Source organism: Diaphorina citri, unplaced genomic scaffold, assembly GCF_000475195.1.
Source record: "Diaphorina citri unplaced genomic scaffold, Diaci psyllid genome assembly version 1.1 scaffold2060, whole genome shotgun sequence".
Classification (NCBI taxonomy): Eukaryota; Metazoa; Arthropoda; class Insecta; order Hemiptera; family Psyllidae; genus Diaphorina; species Diaphorina citri.
In genome coordinates this window covers 7,590-27,053 of record NW_007379485.1, presented here as the reverse complement: position 1 = coordinate 27,053, position 19,464 = coordinate 7,590, and the positions used below count along the sequence as shown (strand labels likewise).

The following is a 19,464-nucleotide window of genomic DNA, read 5'->3' as shown; positions in this document are numbered from 1 at the left end:
TATTTAAGAAACTTAAAAATTCAATTGAAATAGTTTTCAACTAAAGATATATTAAATAAATATTTTCGATCAATACTACGTAAAATAAAAGTATAATAAATTTATAGTAAATAAAATAAGGAAATGAACGTAATGCAATTAGTAGTAAATACTGAAAAAAATGCAATTTTACATCCATTACAAATGGTAATTAGTATTGTAGAAAAAAAAAATATACTACCGATATTATCGAATATTTTAGTTTGTAAAAATAGTGAAAAAATATCTTTTTTATCCACTGATACAGAAGTGCAGATAACTACATATACTGCAGTTGGTTATGGAAATAGTTCTATTAATATTATAGTAGCAGCTCGTAAATTTATTGATATTTTACGTTCGTTACCAGAAACTGAAAAAGTAACTATTTATATAGAAAATAAACATATGTTTATTAAATCTGGGAAATCAAAATTCACATTACAGACTCTTGATGCTAAAGAATATCCAATTATGACATTAAATAGTAAATATGATTTTGAATTTACATTATCTCAGAAGACGCTCAAATGTATTCTAAATATGGTTTATTTTTCAATAGCACAACAAGATATTCGATATTATTTAAATGGTTTATTATTATCTTTTCAAAAAAAAAATATTATCGCGGTTTCGAGTGATGGTCATCGTTTAACATATTATCAAGTTAATATAGATAAAAAATTTTCATCATGTTCTGATATTATTATTCCAAGAAAAACTGTATTTACATTACAGCGTTTATTAGAAAATAAAGAAAATCCTGTTGAATTAAAAATTTCAAATAATCAAATTAAAATTATATTTTCTAATATTGAAATTATTTCAAAATTAATTGATGGAAAATTTTTAGATTATAAATATGTTATTAGCAATAAATATGAAAAAAGTTTTTTAGTGAATAGGAATAAATTATTACGATCATTACAGCGAATTTCCATAATAAGTAATGATAAACTTAAAGGCGTTCGTTTAGTTATTAAACCCAATTATTTAAAAATAACTGTAAGCAGTTCTAATAGAGAAAAAGCCTCTGAAGAATTAGAAATAAATTATAATGGTAAAGATGTGGATATTGGTTTAAATATTAGTTATTTAATTGAGATACTTAATAATTTAAAAAATGAAAATATTATAATTTCATTAAGTGATTCTAAATCATCTGTATTAATTTCTATACCGGAAGATAATAATTTTCAATATACTTTAATGCCAATGCGTATTTAAATAATCTTCTAGAAAAATTTTATAAAATTCTTAATAAAAATTATGTTATTAAAAAATAAAAATTCTTATGATATACAGGATACACAGGAATCTTCTTATAGCGCATCATCTATTCAAATACTTGAGGGATTAGAGGCGGTGCGAAAAAGACCAGAAATGTATATTGGTGATACTTCTGATGGAACCGGTTTACATCATTTGGTTTTTGAGATATTAGATAATGCTATTGATGAATCATTAGCTGGATATTGTACTAAAATTAATGTTACCATTTATTCCGATAATTCAATTTCTATTTCTGATAATGGAAGAGGTATTCCAATAGACATTAAAATAGATGATAAACATAAACCAAAGCGTAGTGCGGCAGAAATTGTAATGACCGAGTTACATGCTGGAGGTAAGTTTAATAAAAATTCTTATAAAATATCTGGTGGGTTACATGGTATTGGTCTTTCATGTGTTAATGGATTATCTAGATTTTTACAATTAACAATAAATAGAAATAAAAAAATACATTATATGGAATTTAGATATGGTGTATTACAAAATAGAATTATTAAAACAATAAATGGAATTTCTGTTTCACCCATAAAAATTATAGGAGATACAAATAAACAAGGAACAAAAATACATTTTTGGGTAGATGAAAAAATTTTTTCAAATATTGAATTTCATTATGAAATTTTAAAAAAAAGAATACGTGAACTTTCATTTTTAAATAATGGAGTATGCATAACTTTAATTGATGAGCGTATAAAAAAAAAAGAAATTTTTGAATTTAAAGGAGGTACTTCTGGTTTTGTTTCATATATCAATAAATCTAAGTTAGTTGTACATCCTACTATATTTCAGGCTATAGGTAATAAAATATCTGAAAAAAAAAATAATATCAATATAGATGTATCTATGCAATGGAATAATAGTTATAATGAAAATATACTTTGTTTTACTAATAATATATTGCAAGTGGATGGAGGAACTCATTTAACAGGTTTACGCTCTGGGATTACTCGCGCTATTAATAAATATATAGAAGAAAATGAATTTCTTAAAAAATCGAAAATTGAAATTATAGGCGAGGATATACGTGAAGGACTTACTTGTGTATTATCAATAAAAATACCTGATCCAAAATTTAATTCACAAACAAAAAATAAATTAGTTTCTAGTGAAGTAAGAAAACCAGTAGAAGAAATTATAATAAAAACACTATTTGATTTTTTACAAGAAAACCCGGGTGAATCAAAATTAATTTGTGAAAAAATTATTGAAGCCGCACGTTCAAGAGAAGCAGCTCGTAAAACAAGAGAATTAACTAGAAAAAAAAATTTAATAGATGATATTGAATTATCTACAAAATTAGCTGATTGTCAAGAAAAAAATCCAGAATTATGTGAATTATATATTGTAGAAGGAGATTCAGCTGGAGGATCAGTAAAACAAGGAAGAGATCGAAGATTTCAAGCTGTTTTACCTCTCAGAGGTAAAGTTTTGAATATTGAAAAAGCTCGTTTTGAAAAAATAATTTTATCAGAACAAATTACAACATTAATTTCTACATTAGGAATTGGAATTGAGCAAGATGAATTTAATTTAGAAAAATTACGATATCATCGAATTATTATTATGACTGATGCGGATATTGATGGAGCACATATTCGAGCTCTTTTATTAACATTCTTTTATAGAAAAATGCCAAAATTGATAGAATATGGATATATATATATCGCGCAACCTCCATTATATAAAATTAAATATGGTAATAATGAATGTTATTTAAGAGATGATATTGAGGAAGAAAGATATATGCTGAAAATTGCATTTAAAAATGTTAAATTAATTTCTATTGAAAATGGAGATATTATTAAAGAAAATTATTTTTTTAAATTAATTGATAAGTATAATAAAACTATTGAAATTGTTCATCGATTAAAGCAAATTATTGATATTTCTATATTATCAGCTATCATGAGTGATGTTATTTTAAATTTAGATACACGAGAAAATGCAGAACAATTTGCAAAAAAAATAATTAAAAAACTTAATGATTCAAATATTGAAATTATTGTTGAATTTGATCAACTAAATAATAAATATTTACTTAATATTAAAAAAAAGTTTCTTAAAAAGAAAAATTATATCATTGATATTAATTTTATAAATAATAAAGATTATAAAAAATTAGTTTCTATTATTAGTACATTTAAAAAAATAATAGGAAAAGGAGTTATTATTCAAAAAAGTATAGGGGAAAAAATAAAAAAATATACTGCCAATAATTTTTATAAAATAATTAATTATTTAAGAAATGAGGCTGAAAATATGGTTATTAAACAACGTTATAAAGGACTTGGGGAAATGAATCCTGGACAATTATGGGAGACTACTATGAATCCTATGATTCGTTGCTTATTAAAAGTTAAAATTAAAGACGCAATTTCTGCTGATAAAATTTTTATGACACTAATGGGGGATAATGTGGAACTAAGACGTAAATTTATAGAATTAAATGCATTACATGCTAAAAATATAGATATATAAAATGATAGAATATGTAAAATTATTTATTAATCCAATTTATTGGATTAATATTTTTAGAAATTAAATATTTATTTGTAAACGAAAATGGACGACTACCAAAAAATCCTTTATTTGCTGAAAAGGGAGACGGATGTGAAGAAGAAATTATATAATGTTTACTTTGATCAATATATATTTTTTTAGAAATAGCATAATTGCCCCATAAAATAAACAATAAATTTTTATGTTTATTTGATAAACATTTAATAACATTATCAGTAAAAAATTCCCATCCCTTTTTTGAGTGAGATCCAGCTTTTCCTGCGCAAACAGTTAATATACTATTAAGTAAAAAAACACCTTGTTTTGCTAAATCCGTTAAATCAGTTTCAGAGCGTTTAATACCTATATCATTTTTCATTTCCTTAAAAATATTCCTTAAGCTGGGAGGTATATAATTACTGTTATTTGGAACAGAAAAACAATAACCCATAGCAATTCCTGGTGTATGATAAGGATCTTGGCCTAAAATAATAACTTTAACATAATCAAAAGGTGTTGTATTAAATGCCCGAAAAATATATTGGCTTTCAGGTAAACAAATTTTATTTGCATATTCATATTGCACAAAGTTTGCCAACTTCCTCCAATACGGTTTTCTAAATTCTTTTCGTAAGTGATATTTCCAAGATATTTCTAATTTAAGAGTCATATTTTATGTAATTTTTAAAAAATTAATTATCTAGAAATTATTTATTTCTTATTGTTATACCTATTAAAAAATAATTTTTATTAAATTTAAATAAATTAATATGATCAATTTAAAATCAACAATTTTAAAGTATTTTACATAAATTTATACTTAATTAGTTTAAGATGAAAAAATAAAATAAACTAAAACTTTACTTTCTCTTGAAAATTTAATTAAATATCTATATAATCATTAAATGATCATTATAAAATTTTTATGATCTTTATTAATCTTTATTAAGTATCGAAATATAATTGATTCACATTTATTATATATAAATTATTATATATAATATGTATAATATATAAAAATTATAAAAATTTTTATTTTATAATAGCCTCAGTACTGTATCAAAAATATTTAGATTTGATTATTCATAACATATTGAATTTTAAGGAGTTTTTTATGGGTCTTCGTCCTTTGCACGATCGCGTTATTGTTAAACGTGTCGATCAGGAAACTAAAACCGCTTCTGGTATTGTTTTACCAGAAACTGCCGCAGAAAAACCGGATCAAGGTGAAGTCCTAGCTATTGGTACTGGAAAAATTTTAGAAGATGGTAGAATCCGTCCTTTAGCTATTAAAGTTGGTGATCGTGTTTTATTTGGAAAATATGCTGGTCAATCAGTTAAAGTTGATGGTAAAGAGCTATTAGTGATGCGTGAAGAAGATTTATTTGCAGTTATAGAAGAATAATATAAAAAGCATCGCTTAACTTTAAAATCGTATTCAGGAGAATAATAATGGCATCAAAACAAGTAATTTTTGGTGATGACGCTCGCGCCAAGATCGTAAATGGAGTTAATATTTTGGCAAACGCAGTAAAAGTTACTTTAGGTCCCAAAGGACGTAATGTTATTCTTGAACGCAGCTTTGGTGCACCAATAGTAACTAAAGATGGTGTTTCGGTTGCAAAAGAAATCGAACTAAAAGATAAGCTAGAAAATATGGGAGCTCAACTTGTTAAAGAAGTTGCTTCTAAAACTTCTGATAATGCGGGGGATGGTACCACAACAGCAACAGTTCTTGCGCAAGCTATTGTAAGAGAGGGATTTAAATATGTAGCCGCAGGTTTTAATCCAACTGATTTAAAACGTGGTATAGATAAAGCGGTAATTGCTATTGTTTCAGAAATTAAAAAAATATCTAAACCAATTATGACTAATAAAGAAATTGCTCAAGTTGGATCAATTTCAGCTAATGCAGATACCGATATTGGTGATATTATTGCTCGAGCAATGGATAAAGTTGGTAAAGAGGGTGTTATTACCGTAGAAGATGGAAAATCATTAGAAAATGAATTAGATATAGTTGAAGGCATGCAGTTTGATCGAGGGTATTTATCTCCATATTTTATTAATAATCAAGAAAAACAAGTTGTTGCACTAGATAATCCTTATATTTTACTTTTTGATAAAAAAATTTCAAATATTAGAGAATTACTCCCAGTTTTAGAGCAAGTTGCTAAAACTAATAAACCACTATTAATTATTGCTGAAGACGTAGAAGGAGAGGCGTTAGCAACTTTAGTAGTAAATAATATTCGTGGAATATTAAAAACTGCTGCTGTTAAAGCACCAGGGTTTGGTGATAGAAGAAAAGCAATGTTAGAGGATATTGCTATTTTAACTGGTGGAACAGTAATTGCAGAAGAAATTGGTTTAACTTTAGAAAAAACAACTTTAGAAAATTTGGGGCAAGCAATACGTGTAGAAATTGGAAAAGAAAATACTACGATTATTGATGGAAATGGCAAAAAAGCTAATATTGAAGCACGTTGCGCGCAAATTCGAACTCAAATTGAAGAGGCTACATCAGATTATGATCGCGAAAAATTACAAGAACGTGTTGCCAAATTAGCTGGAGGTGTTGCTCTTATTAAAGTTGGTGCTGCCACAGAAGTAGAAATGAAAGAAAAAAAAGCTCGTGTTGAAGACGCATTACATGCTACTCGTGCAGCTGTTGAAGAAGGTATAGTTCCAGGTGGAGGGGTTGCTTTATTAAGATCTCGATCTGCTATACAAAAATTAAAAGGAGATAATCCTGATCAAGATACAGGAATTAAAATTGTTTTACGTGCTATTGAAGAACCATTACGACAAATTGTATTTAATGCAGGAGGAGAAGCATCTGTTGTAAGCGCTAAAGTATTAGCGGGTTCCGGTAATTATGGTTATAATGCTGCGGATGGTACATATGGCGATTTAGTATCTTTAGGAGTTCTTGATCCAGCTAAAGTTACTCGATCTGCATTACAAAATGCAGCATCTGTCGCAAGTTTAATTTTAACTACTGATGCATTAATTGCAGAAATTTCAGAAGAAAAAACAGCTAGCGGTAATAGTGGTGGTATGGATATGAATAGTATGGGCGGTGGTATGGGAGGTATGGGCGGTATGGGTGGAATGATGTAAATATTTATACCGAATATAACAATACCAAATACACAAATAAAAACCTCGCTAAAGCGGGGTTTTTATATTTATGAGTGTATGAGTGTATTTAAAATTTAAATACAATGATATTGTATTTAAATTTAATATTATTTGGGAATTATTTATAGATAGGCCGTGCAAACATATTATCAAGTTAATATAGATAAAAAATTTTCATCATGTTCTGATATTATTATTCCAAGAAAAACTGTATTTACATTACAGCGTTTATTAGAAAATAAAGAAAATCCTGTTGAATTAAAAATTTCAAATAATCAAATTAAAATTATATTTTCTAATATTGAAATTATTTCAAAATTAATTGATGGAAAATTTTTAGATTATAAATATGTTATTAGCAATAAATATGAAAAAAGTTTTTTAGTGAATAGGAATAAATTATTACGATCATTACAGCGAATTTCCATAATAAGTAATGATAAACTTAAAGGCGTTCGTTTAGTTATTAAACCCAATTATTTAAAAATAACTGTAAGCAGTTCTAATAGAGAAAAAGCCTCTGAAGAATTAGAAATAAATTATAATGGTAAAGATGTGGATATTGGTTTAAATATTAGTTATTTAATTGAGATACTTAATAATTTAAAAAATGAAAATATTATAATTTCATTAAGTGATTCTAAATCATCTGTATTAATTTCTATACCGGAAGATAATAATTTTCAATATACTTTAATGCCAATGCGTATTTAAATAATCTTCTAGAAAAATTTTATAAAATTCTTAATAAAAATTATGTTATTAAAAAATAAAAATTCTTATGATATACAGGATACACAGGAATCTTCTTATAGCGCATCATCTATTCAAATACTTGAGGGATTAGAGGCGGTGCGAAAAAGACCAGAAATGTATATTGGTGATACTTCTGATGGAACCGGTTTACATCATTTGGTTTTTGAGATATTAGATAATGCTATTGATGAATCATTAGCTGGATATTGTACTAAAATTAATGTTACCATTTATTCCGATAATTCAATTTCTATTTCTGATAATGGAAGAGGTATTCCAATAGACATTAAAATAGATGATAAACATAAACCAAAGCGTAGTGCGGCAGAAATTGTAATGACCGAGTTACATGCTGGAGGTAAGTTTAATAAAAATTCTTATAAAATATCTGGTGGGTTACATGGTATTGGTCTTTCATGTGTTAATGGATTATCTAGATTTTTACAATTAACAATAAATAGAAATAAAAAAATACATTATATGGAATTTAGATATGGTGTATTACAAAATAGAATTATTAAAACAATAAATGGAATTTCTGTTTCACCCATAAAAATTATAGGAGATACAAATAAACAAGGAACAAAAATACATTTTTGGGTAGATGAAAAAATTTTTTCAAATATTGAATTTCATTATGAAATTTTAAAAAAAAGAATACGTGAACTTTCATTTTTAAATAATGGAGTATGCATAACTTTAATTGATGAGCGTATAAAAAAAAAAGAAATTTTTGAATTTAAAGGAGGTACTTCTGGTTTTGTTTCATATATCAATAAATCTAAGTTAGTTGTACATCCTACTATATTTCAGGCTATAGGTAATAAAATATCTGAAAAAAAAAATAATATCAATATAGATGTATCTATGCAATGGAATAATAGTTATAATGAAAATATACTTTGTTTTACTAATAATATATTGCAAGTGGATGGAGGAACTCATTTAACAGGTTTACGCTCTGGGATTACTCGCGCTATTAATAAATATATAGAAGAAAATGAATTTCTTAAAAAATCGAAAATTGAAATTATAGGCGAGGATATACGTGAAGGACTTACTTGTGTATTATCAATAAAAATACCTGATCCAAAATTTAATTCACAAACAAAAAATAAATTAGTTTCTAGTGAAGTAAGAAAACCAGTAGAAGAAATTATAATAAAAACACTATTTGATTTTTTACAAGAAAACCCGGGTGAATCAAAATTAATTTGTGAAAAAATTATTGAAGCCGCACGTTCAAGAGAAGCAGCTCGTAAAACAAGAGAATTAACTAGAAAAAAAAATTTAATAGATGATATTGAATTATCTACAAAATTAGCTGATTGTCAAGAAAAAAATCCAGAATTATGTGAATTATATATTGTAGAAGGAGATTCAGCTGGAGGATCAGTAAAACAAGGAAGAGATCGAAGATTTCAAGCTGTTTTACCTCTCAGAGGTAAAGTTTTGAATATTGAAAAAGCTCGTTTTGAAAAAATAATTTTATCAGAACAAATTACAACATTAATTTCTACATTAGGAATTGGAATTGAGCAAGATGAATTTAATTTAGAAAAATTACGATATCATCGAATTATTATTATGACTGATGCGGATATTGATGGAGCACATATTCGAGCTCTTTTATTAACATTCTTTTATAGAAAAATGCCAAAATTGATAGAATATGGATATATATATATCGCGCAACCTCCATTATATAAAATTAAATATGGTAATAATGAATGTTATTTAAGAGATGATATTGAGGAAGAAAGATATATGCTGAAAATTGCATTTAAAAATGTTAAATTAATTTCTATTGAAAATGGAGATATTATTAAAGAAAATTATTTTTTTAAATTAATTGATAAGTATAATAAAACTATTGAAATTGTTCATCGATTAAAGCAAATTATTGATATTTCTATATTATCAGCTATCATGAGTGATGTTATTTTAAATTTAGATACACGAGAAAATGCAGAACAATTTGCAAAAAAAATAATTAAAAAACTTAATGATTCAAATATTGAAATTATTGTTGAATTTGATCAACTAAATAATAAATATTTACTTAATATTAAAAAAAAGTTTCTTAAAAAGAAAAATTATATCATTGATATTAATTTTATAAATAATAAAGATTATAAAAAATTAGTTTCTATTATTAGTACATTTAAAAAAATAATAGGAAAAGGAGTTATTATTCAAAAAAGTATAGGGGAAAAAATAAAAAAATATACTGCCAATAATTTTTATAAAATAATTAATTATTTAAGAAATGAGGCTGAAAATATGGTTATTAAACAACGTTATAAAGGACTTGGGGAAATGAATCCTGGACAATTATGGGAGACTACTATGAATCCTATGATTCGTTGCTTATTAAAAGTTAAAATTAAAGACGCAATTTCTGCTGATAAAATTTTTATGACACTAATGGGGGATAATGTGGAACTAAGACGTAAATTTATAGAATTAAATGCATTACATGCTAAAAATATAGATATATAAAATGATAGAATATGTAAAATTATTTATTAATCCAATTTATTGGATTAATATTTTTAGAAATTAAATATTTATTTGTAAACGAAAATGGACGACTACCAAAAAATCCTTTATTTGCTGAAAAGGGAGACGGATGTGAAGAAGAAATTATATAATGTTTACTTTGATCAATATATATTTTTTTAGAAATAGCATAATTGCCCCATAAAATAAACAATAAATTTTTATGTTTATTTGATAAACATTTAATAACATTATCAGTAAAAAATTCCCATCCCTTTTTTGAGTGAGATCCAGCTTTTCCTGCGCAAACAGTTAATATACTATTAAGTAAAAAAACACCTTGTTTTGCTAAATCCGTTAAATCAGTTTCAGAGCGTTTAATACCTATATCATTTTTCATTTCCTTAAAAATATTCCTTAAGCTGGGAGGTATATAATTACTGTTATTTGGAACAGAAAAACAATAACCCATAGCAATTCCTGGTGTATGATAAGGATCTTGGCCTAAAATAATAACTTTAACATAATCAAAAGGTGTTGTATTAAATGCCCGAAAAATATATTGGCTTTCAGGTAAACAAATTTTATTTGCATATTCATATTGCACAAAGTTTGCCAACTTCCTCCAATACGGTTTTCTAAATTCTTTTCGTAAGTGATATTTCCAAGATATTTCTAATTTAAGAGTCATATTTTATGTAATTTTTAAAAAATTAATTATCTAGAAATTATTTATTTCTTATTGTTATACCTATTAAAAAATAATTTTTATTAAATTTAAATAAATTAATATGATCAATTTAAAATCAACAATTTTAAAGTATTTTACATAAATTTATACTTAATTAGTTTAAGATGAAAAAATAAAATAAACTAAAACTTTACTTTCTCTTGAAAATTTAATTAAATATCTATATAATCATTAAATGATCATTATAAAATTTTTATGATCTTTATTAATCTTTATTAAGTATCGAAATATAATTGATTCACATTTATTATATATAAATTATTATATATAATATGTATAATATATAAAAATTATAAAAATTTTTATTTTATAATAGCCTCATATTGCTATCAAAAATATTTAGATTTGATTATTCATAACATATTGAATTTTAAGGAGTTTTTTATGGGTCTTCGTCCTTTGCACGATCGCGTTATTGTTAAACGTGTCGATCAGGAAACTAAAACCGCTTCTGGTATTGTTTTACCAGAAACTGCCGCAGAAAAACCGGATCAAGGTGAAGTCCTAGCTATTGGTACTGGAAAAATTTTAGAAGATGGTAGAATCCGTCCTTTAGCTATTAAAGTTGGTGATCGTGTTTTATTTGGAAAATATGCTGGTCAATCAGTTAAAGTTGATGGTAAAGAGCTATTAGTGATGCGTGAAGAAGATTTATTTGCAGTTATAGAAGAATAATATAAAAAGCATCGCTTAACTTTAAAATCGTATTCAGGAGAATAATAATGGCATCAAAACAAGTAATTTTTGGTGATGACGCTCGCGCCAAGATCGTAAATGGAGTTAATATTTTGGCAAACGCAGTAAAAGTTACTTTAGGTCCCAAAGGACGTAATGTTATTCTTGAACGCAGCTTTGGTGCACCAATAGTAACTAAAGATGGTGTTTCGGTTGCAAAAGAAATCGAACTAAAAGATAAGCTAGAAAATATGGGAGCTCAACTTGTTAAAGAAGTTGCTTCTAAAACTTCTGATAATGCGGGGGATGGTACCACAACAGCAACAGTTCTTGCGCAAGCTATTGTAAGAGAGGGATTTAAATATGTAGCCGCAGGTTTTAATCCAACTGATTTAAAACGTGGTATAGATAAAGCGGTAATTGCTATTGTTTCAGAAATTAAAAAAATATCTAAACCAATTATGACTAATAAAGAAATTGCTCAAGTTGGATCAATTTCAGCTAATGCAGATACCGATATTGGTGATATTATTGCTCGAGCAATGGATAAAGTTGGTAAAGAGGGTGTTATTACCGTAGAAGATGGAAAATCATTAGAAAATGAATTAGATATAGTTGAAGGCATGCAGTTTGATCGAGGGTATTTATCTCCATATTTTATTAATAATCAAGAAAAACAAGTTGTTGCACTAGATAATCCTTATATTTTACTTTTTGATAAAAAAATTTCAAATATTAGAGAATTACTCCCAGTTTTAGAGCAAGTTGCTAAAACTAATAAACCACTATTAATTATTGCTGAAGACGTAGAAGGAGAGGCGTTAGCAACTTTAGTAGTAAATAATATTCGTGGAATATTAAAAACTGCTGCTGTTAAAGCACCAGGGTTTGGTGATAGAAGAAAAGCAATGTTAGAGGATATTGCTATTTTAACTGGTGGAACAGTAATTGCAGAAGAAATTGGTTTAACTTTAGAAAAAACAACTTTAGAAAATTTGGGGCAAGCAATACGTGTAGAAATTGGAAAAGAAAATACTACGATTATTGATGGAAATGGCAAAAAAGCTAATATTGAAGCACGTTGCGCGCAAATTCGAACTCAAATTGAAGAGGCTACATCAGATTATGATCGCGAAAAATTACAAGAACGTGTTGCCAAATTAGCTGGAGGTGTTGCTCTTATTAAAGTTGGTGCTGCCACAGAAGTAGAAATGAAAGAAAAAAAAGCTCGTGTTGAAGACGCATTACATGCTACTCGTGCAGCTGTTGAAGAAGGTATAGTTCCAGGTGGAGGGGTTGCTTTATTAAGATCTCGATCTGCTATACAAAAATTAAAAGGAGATAATCCTGATCAAGATACAGGAATTAAAATTGTTTTACGTGCTATTGAAGAACCATTACGACAAATTGTATTTAATGCAGGAGGAGAAGCATCTGTTGTAAGCGCTAAAGTATTAGCGGGTTCCGGTAATTATGGTTATAATGCTGCGGATGGTACATATGGCGATTTAGTATCTTTAGGAGTTCTTGATCCAGCTAAAGTTACTCGATCTGCATTACAAAATGCAGCATCTGTCGCAAGTTTAATTTTAACTACTGATGCATTAATTGCAGAAATTTCAGAAGAAAAAACAGCTAGCGGTAATAGTGGTGGTATGGATATGAATAGTATGGGCGGTGGTATGGGAGGTATGGGCGGTATGGGTGGAATGATGTAAATATTTATACCGAATATAACAATACCAAATACACAAATAAAAACCTCGCTAAAGCGGGGTTTTTATATTTATGAGTGTATGAGTGTATTTAAAATTTAAATACAATGATATTGTATTTAAATTTAATATTATTTGGGAATTATTTATAGATAGGCCGTGCAGGACTTGAACCTGCGACCAACGGATTAAAAGTCCGCTGCTCTACCAACTGAGCTAACGACCCAAAAAAATTTAATGTCACTATTATAAATGTGTCTTAAAATAACTGTCAAATTTCATAAAAAATATAATAATTTTGTATTTTAAAAAATTAATTATTTATTAAAAATAAATTAATCTATTAATTTAATAAAAATAATGTAACATAATAATGATTATAAAAAATGAAAATTTATCTAAAATTGATCCTAAGATATGGGAAATTATATTAAAGGAAAAACAACGTCAAAATAATAATATTGAATTAATTGCTTCCGAAAATTATACATCTCTAGCTGTTATGGAAGCACAAGGTACATTATTAACAAATAAATATGCTGAAGGTTATCCTGGTAAACGTTATTATGGTGGATGTAAATTTATTGATTTAATAGAAAAAATAGCAATAAATCGTTTAAAAAAAATTTTTAATGCTGAAGCTGCTAATGTTCAACCTCATTCAGGATCACAAGCTAATCAAGCAGTATTTTTTTCTGTTTTAAATCCTGGGGATACAATTATGGGAATGTCATTACAGGAAGGCGGACATTTAACTCATGGTATGATGTTAAATATGTCTGGTAAATGGTTTAATTCTATTTGTTATGGTTTAAATAAAAAAGAAAAAATTGATTATAAAAAAGTAGAATATTTAGCTAAAAAAAATAAACCAAAATTAATTATTGCGGGCGCTTCGGCTTATTCACAATATATTGATTTTGAGCGTTTTTATCATATTGCTAAAAATATTAACTCTTATTTTATGGTAGATATGGCGCATTATGCTGGATTAATTGCTGCCGGAGAGTATCCAAATCCTGTTCCATTTGCTGACTTTATAACATCAACTACACACAAATCTTTACGTGGTCCACGTGGCGGATTTATTTTAATGAAAAAAAAATATAAAAAAATTATTAATTCTGCCGTGTTTCCAGGAATTCAAGGGGGGCCTTTAATGCATGTTATTGCTGCTAAAGCAGTAGCATTTAAAGAAGTTTTAAAACCTGATTTTAAAATTTATCAAAAACAAGTTGTAAAAAATGCAAAAATATTATCTAAAATTTTAGATCAGCGTGGTATACGTATTGTTTCTGGTGGAACTAAATCACATATTATTTTAGTTGACCTAAGAAATAAAAAAATTACTGGAAAAATAGCTGAATCTATTCTTGAGTCAGCAAACATAATTTGTAACAAAAATTCTATTCCAAATGACCCAGAAAAACCATATTTTACATCAGGAATTAGATTAGGGAGTTCAGCAATAACTACAAGAGGATTTAGTGAATTAGAAATTATTAAAGTTGGTAATTTATGCGCTGATATTTTAGATTATCCTTTTAATCAAGAAAATATTAAAAATGTTAAAAAAGAAGTAAAAAAAATAACTAATAAATTTCCAATTTATAAAAATTAGTTTATTATTTTTTTATACTTTTATAAAATTCTTAAAATTTTTTAAAATCTCGATAATTTTATATTATATGTCTTATCAAGTTCTTGCTCGTAAATATCGACCTAGCAATTTTAATACTTTAATTGGACAAAATCACATTTCAAAGTCTTTAATAAATGCTTTAGACAAAAAAAGACTGCATCATGCATATTTGTTTACTGGAACTCGGGGAGTTGGAAAAACAACAATATCACGAATTTTGGCAAAATGTTTAAATTGTATTGGTATAGATGGTAATGGAGGTATTACTTCTCAACCTTGTGGAAAATGTTCTGTTTGTGTAAAAATAGATAATGGATGTTTTATGGATTACATAGAAATGGATGCTGCTTCTACTAGAGGAATTAATGAAATGGCACAGTTATTAGAACAAACAATTTATGCGCCAATTAACGCTCGATACAAAATATATGTAATTGACGAAGTACATATGTTAACTCACCATGCTTTTAATGCAATGTTAAAAACATTAGAAGAACCACCAAAATATATTAAATTCATATTAGCGACAACTGAACCTCAAAAAATTCCAATTACCGTATTATCAAGATGTATTCAATTTAATTTAAAAAAAATGTTGCATCATGATATTGTTAATAATCTTTGTTATATTCTAAATAAAGAAAATATTAAATTTGAGACATCTGCTCTAAATTTAATTGCTACTGGAGCGCAAGGATCTATGAGAGATGCATTATCTTTAACTGATCAAGCTATTAATTACTCATCCGAAAAAATTACATTAAATTCCATGCAAGAAATGTTGAGTATTATTGATCAAAAATATTTAATACAAATATTAGATGCGTTAGCAGAACAAGATGGTAATTTAATATTATCTATTGCAAATAAAATAGAAATATATAATTTATCATATAGTATTGTTTTAAAGGATCTTAGTTTATTGTTGCATCAAATTTCATTAATACAAATATCTCCTGAAATATTAATAAAAGACTCTCCAAATTATAATGAAATTATTCAATTGTCAAAAAAATTTAATATTGAGCAAATACAACTTTTTTATCAAATAAGTATACATGGAAGAAATGAACTAGAATTAGCACCGGATGAATATGCTGGATTTACTATGACATTATTACGTATGTTAGTTTTTCAAACATTACATAATCATTTAGATTATAATAATTTAAAAAATTCAAAAGATACAGTAAATGAATCTCTTTTATCTGTATCAAATAAATTTAAAAATTTTTCATAAAATTTTTGTAAAAAATAATACATATAATAAATTAATAGAAAGGAAATTTAATACATGCAGTACTGACAGTACTGGATGCAATGGGGGGTATAATGGCAATTGCGACTGATAAATCAGGAATTCAATTTCGTATTTTAAATTCTTCAAAAGGAGCCGCGGTAAGAGCAACTCGCGCACAAGTAGATAGAATTTTATATAAACAAGCTATACGTTTTTATTTAGAAAATCAATTAAATCTTTATTTATTTCAAGAAGAGGTTGATGATTTAATAATTAAAACAAATAAAATTTTAGGTGTTGTTACTAAAATTGGTATAAAATTTTTTAGCAAAACAGTAATTTTAACTACTGGTACATTTCTTAATGGAAAAATTCATATTGGTTTAAAAAGTTATTCTGCTGGTCGTTTTGGAGATTTTTCAACTACTTCGTTAGCGAAGCGTTTAAAAGAATTACAGTTATCTCATGGTAGATTAAAGACTGGTACACCACCCAGAATTGATAAAAGAACTATTGATTTTTCAAAAATGGAAGAACAAATAGGGGATTTTGATCCTGTTCCGGTATTTTCTGTGCTTGGAAATATTAATTTGCACCCAAAACAATTATCATGCTTTATTACTCATACTAATGAAAAAACACATAATATTATTCGATCTGAATTCAAAAATAGCCCAATTTTTTCAGGAAAAATAGAGTCTATTGGTCCACGTTATTGTCCATCTATCGAAGATAAAGTATATCGTTTTCCGAAAAAAAAATCTCATCATATATTTTTAGAGCCAGAAGGTATTGTTATCAATGAATATTACCCAAATGGGATATCAACCAGTCTTCCTTTTGAGGCTCAAATAGAATTAGTGCAATCAATAGATGGAATGAAAAACGCTAATATTATACGACCAGGATACGCAATAGAATATGATTATTTTAATCCATGTAATTTAAAATCATCACTAGAAACCAAACAAATTCATGGTTTATTTTTTGCTGGCCAAATAAATGGCACTACTGGATATGAAGAAGCAGCGTCTCAAGGTTTATTAGCGGGATTAAATGCGGCTTTATTTTCTCAAGACCGCGATCCTTGGATACCTGGTCGTGATCAAGCATATTTAGGTGTATTAGTTGATGATTTAATTACTAAAGGTATTCAAGAACCTTATCGTATGTTTACTAGTCGCGCAGAATATCGTTTAAATTTACGTGAAGATAATGCGGATTTACGTCTTACAGAAATAGGGTGGAAATTAGGATGTGTTAGTTATAAACAATGGAAGATATTTGAAAAAAAAAGAGAAATAATTACAAAAGAATTACAAAGATTAAAGGATACATGGATTAATCCAAGTATTCTTAATACAGGAGAATCTGAACGTGTATTAGGAAAAAGAATAAAACATGAATATTCTTTGTCTAATTTATTAACTTGGCCTAATGTTAATTATAATACATTAACATCATTAAAAGGAATTAATGGTAAAAATTTATATAATACAGAAATTTATCAAGAAGATATTAAAAAACAGCTTAAAATACAATTACAATATGAGGGTTATATCCTTCGACAAATAAATGAAGTAGAAAAAAATAAAATTAATGAAAATTTAAAATTACCACATAATTTAGATTATATGAAAATACAATCTCTATCAATAGAGGCTCGTCAAAAATTAAATAAATATAAACCAGAAACTATTGGGCAAGCATCAAGAATATCTGGAGTAACACCGGCCGCATTGACATTGTTATTAATTTATTTAAAAAGTGGTTTTTTAAAAAATTTTATAAAAAAATAAAAATATGTTTATTTTTAAAGCAGCCCAAAACTTGGCGCTTTCGAAAAATTGGACTCCTAATGCACAAACTTTTTATAGTGGTTAGCTAAAGAGCGCTCTTTTCTTTTTTTATGTATTATATTACTTTCTAAATAAGTCAAATCACATGTTTTTACACTAGATGCAAAGTTTGTATTGGTGTAATGCAGCCAAGCTTGGGTCTTGAAAAATCACACATTCCGGGGGGTTCATTAACTTTTATAATGGCTTAGTTAAAGAGCACTTTTATTATGTAGTTTTATCTCATAGCCCATAGGTTAACATGTTTTTACAACTCAAGTTTGTATGTGTAAAGAGCCTAAAGCTTGGGAGCATTGAAAAAATTGACATTCAGGGTCCACATACTTTAGTCGGTGGGTCACTTTAAGGAGTCTATTTTTATGTACTACAATTGTATAAACCAAATTGATTTTATGAATTACCCCTGAAAACTCTCGTTCTCTTTGTTGCACAAAAATGTACCATGAAAAAGGATACGCGCGTGTAATTTTCACCTGTGGTGACATAATACAATCAAAACTTCAAGGTTCTTTCATGTTGAATAGTAGAAAAACGAGGGGCACATCAGAAGCGGATCAAGATTAATAGTAATAAATCATTAATGGGATAAATCTCTTTATCATTAATAAGCGCTTAAAAATAAACAATGTAGACGTTTGACATCACCAGGACGTTTATTGTGACTGTAATAGCGGCGTGTGAAGTCGTTTGTCCGAGGAAAACCTCTAACCCCTCCCTAAAATTTTAAAACACAGGAGACGTCTTTTTCACAGTTCACAAACATTCCTTTTTTCAATGCGGCTTATCAAATGGGTAATATTTAATAATTAGACATAGAAAACTTTTTACATGTATTAGATTTAATATGGCGCAGCTTGCAAACAAGAGAAAGGGGCACAGACGAAACATTGTTTTTTATCAATAACCTCATTATAGGCAAAATGTATGCACACACTTTCTCTTCCCTAATCTGACTTTAAATTTTTATGACGCCGACAATATTGAGGTGGTGCTTATTATTCTTTTACAACGTCTCTCCTCTCTTTTTAGCTTATTTTCAGTGTTTTTTTAAGAGTCTGAGACGACACAAAAAAAAAAAAAAAAAAAAAAAAAACAAAAAAACAAAAAACAAACAAACAAACACCATTAATACGTCTTCAGGCTGCAAGCACCTTTTCTTTTCGAGAAAAAACACAAATTCCGAATTGGACTTACTATTGTGATTACTATCGCTTCTTCCTAAGGTAAATGCTAAGATAATTTTTTTTTGTATCGAGAGATTATAAGTGCAAATACCTTGTAGTTTTGTTTGTTAAAAATCTTTTTTATTTTTTTAGCAGTTATAAATTAATATTTTAAAAAAAATAATATCTTCTACTCTCCCCCTAAAG

The 19,464-nt window shown here is 27.1% G+C and overlaps 2 protein-coding genes and 1 non-coding gene across 3 annotated transcripts in view; 1 reads left to right on the top strand and 2 right to left on the bottom strand.

Moving 5' to 3' along the window:
• The first annotated feature begins 99 nt into the window (after positions 1–99).
• LOC108253536 (beta sliding clamp-like) lies at positions 100–8,740 on the top strand. Its single transcript, XM_017447678.2, has 2 exons — positions 100–674; positions 7,098–8,740. The coding sequence occupies exons 1-2, from the start codon at positions 124–126 to the stop codon at positions 7,666–7,668; spliced, it is 1,122 nt and encodes a 373-aa protein (XP_017303167.1). The 5' UTR covers positions 100–123; the 3' UTR covers positions 7,669–8,740.
• Positions 8,741–13,506: 4,766 nt separating this feature from the next.
• Positions 13,507–13,579, bottom strand: Trnak-uuu. Its single transcript has one exon. It is a non-coding gene; the product is annotated as a tRNA-Lys (tRNA).
• Positions 13,580–17,374: 3,795 nt separating this feature from the next.
• LOC103518056 (uncharacterized ABC transporter ATP-binding protein HI_1051-like) overlaps positions 17,375–19,464 on the bottom strand; it is a 9,555-nt gene continuing 7,465 nt past the window's right edge. The window contains exon 2 of the mRNA XM_017447677.2: positions 17,375–18,040. The gene's annotated coding sequence lies outside the window, so the exon portion shown is untranslated. The remainder of the gene's footprint in view (positions 18,041–19,464) is intronic.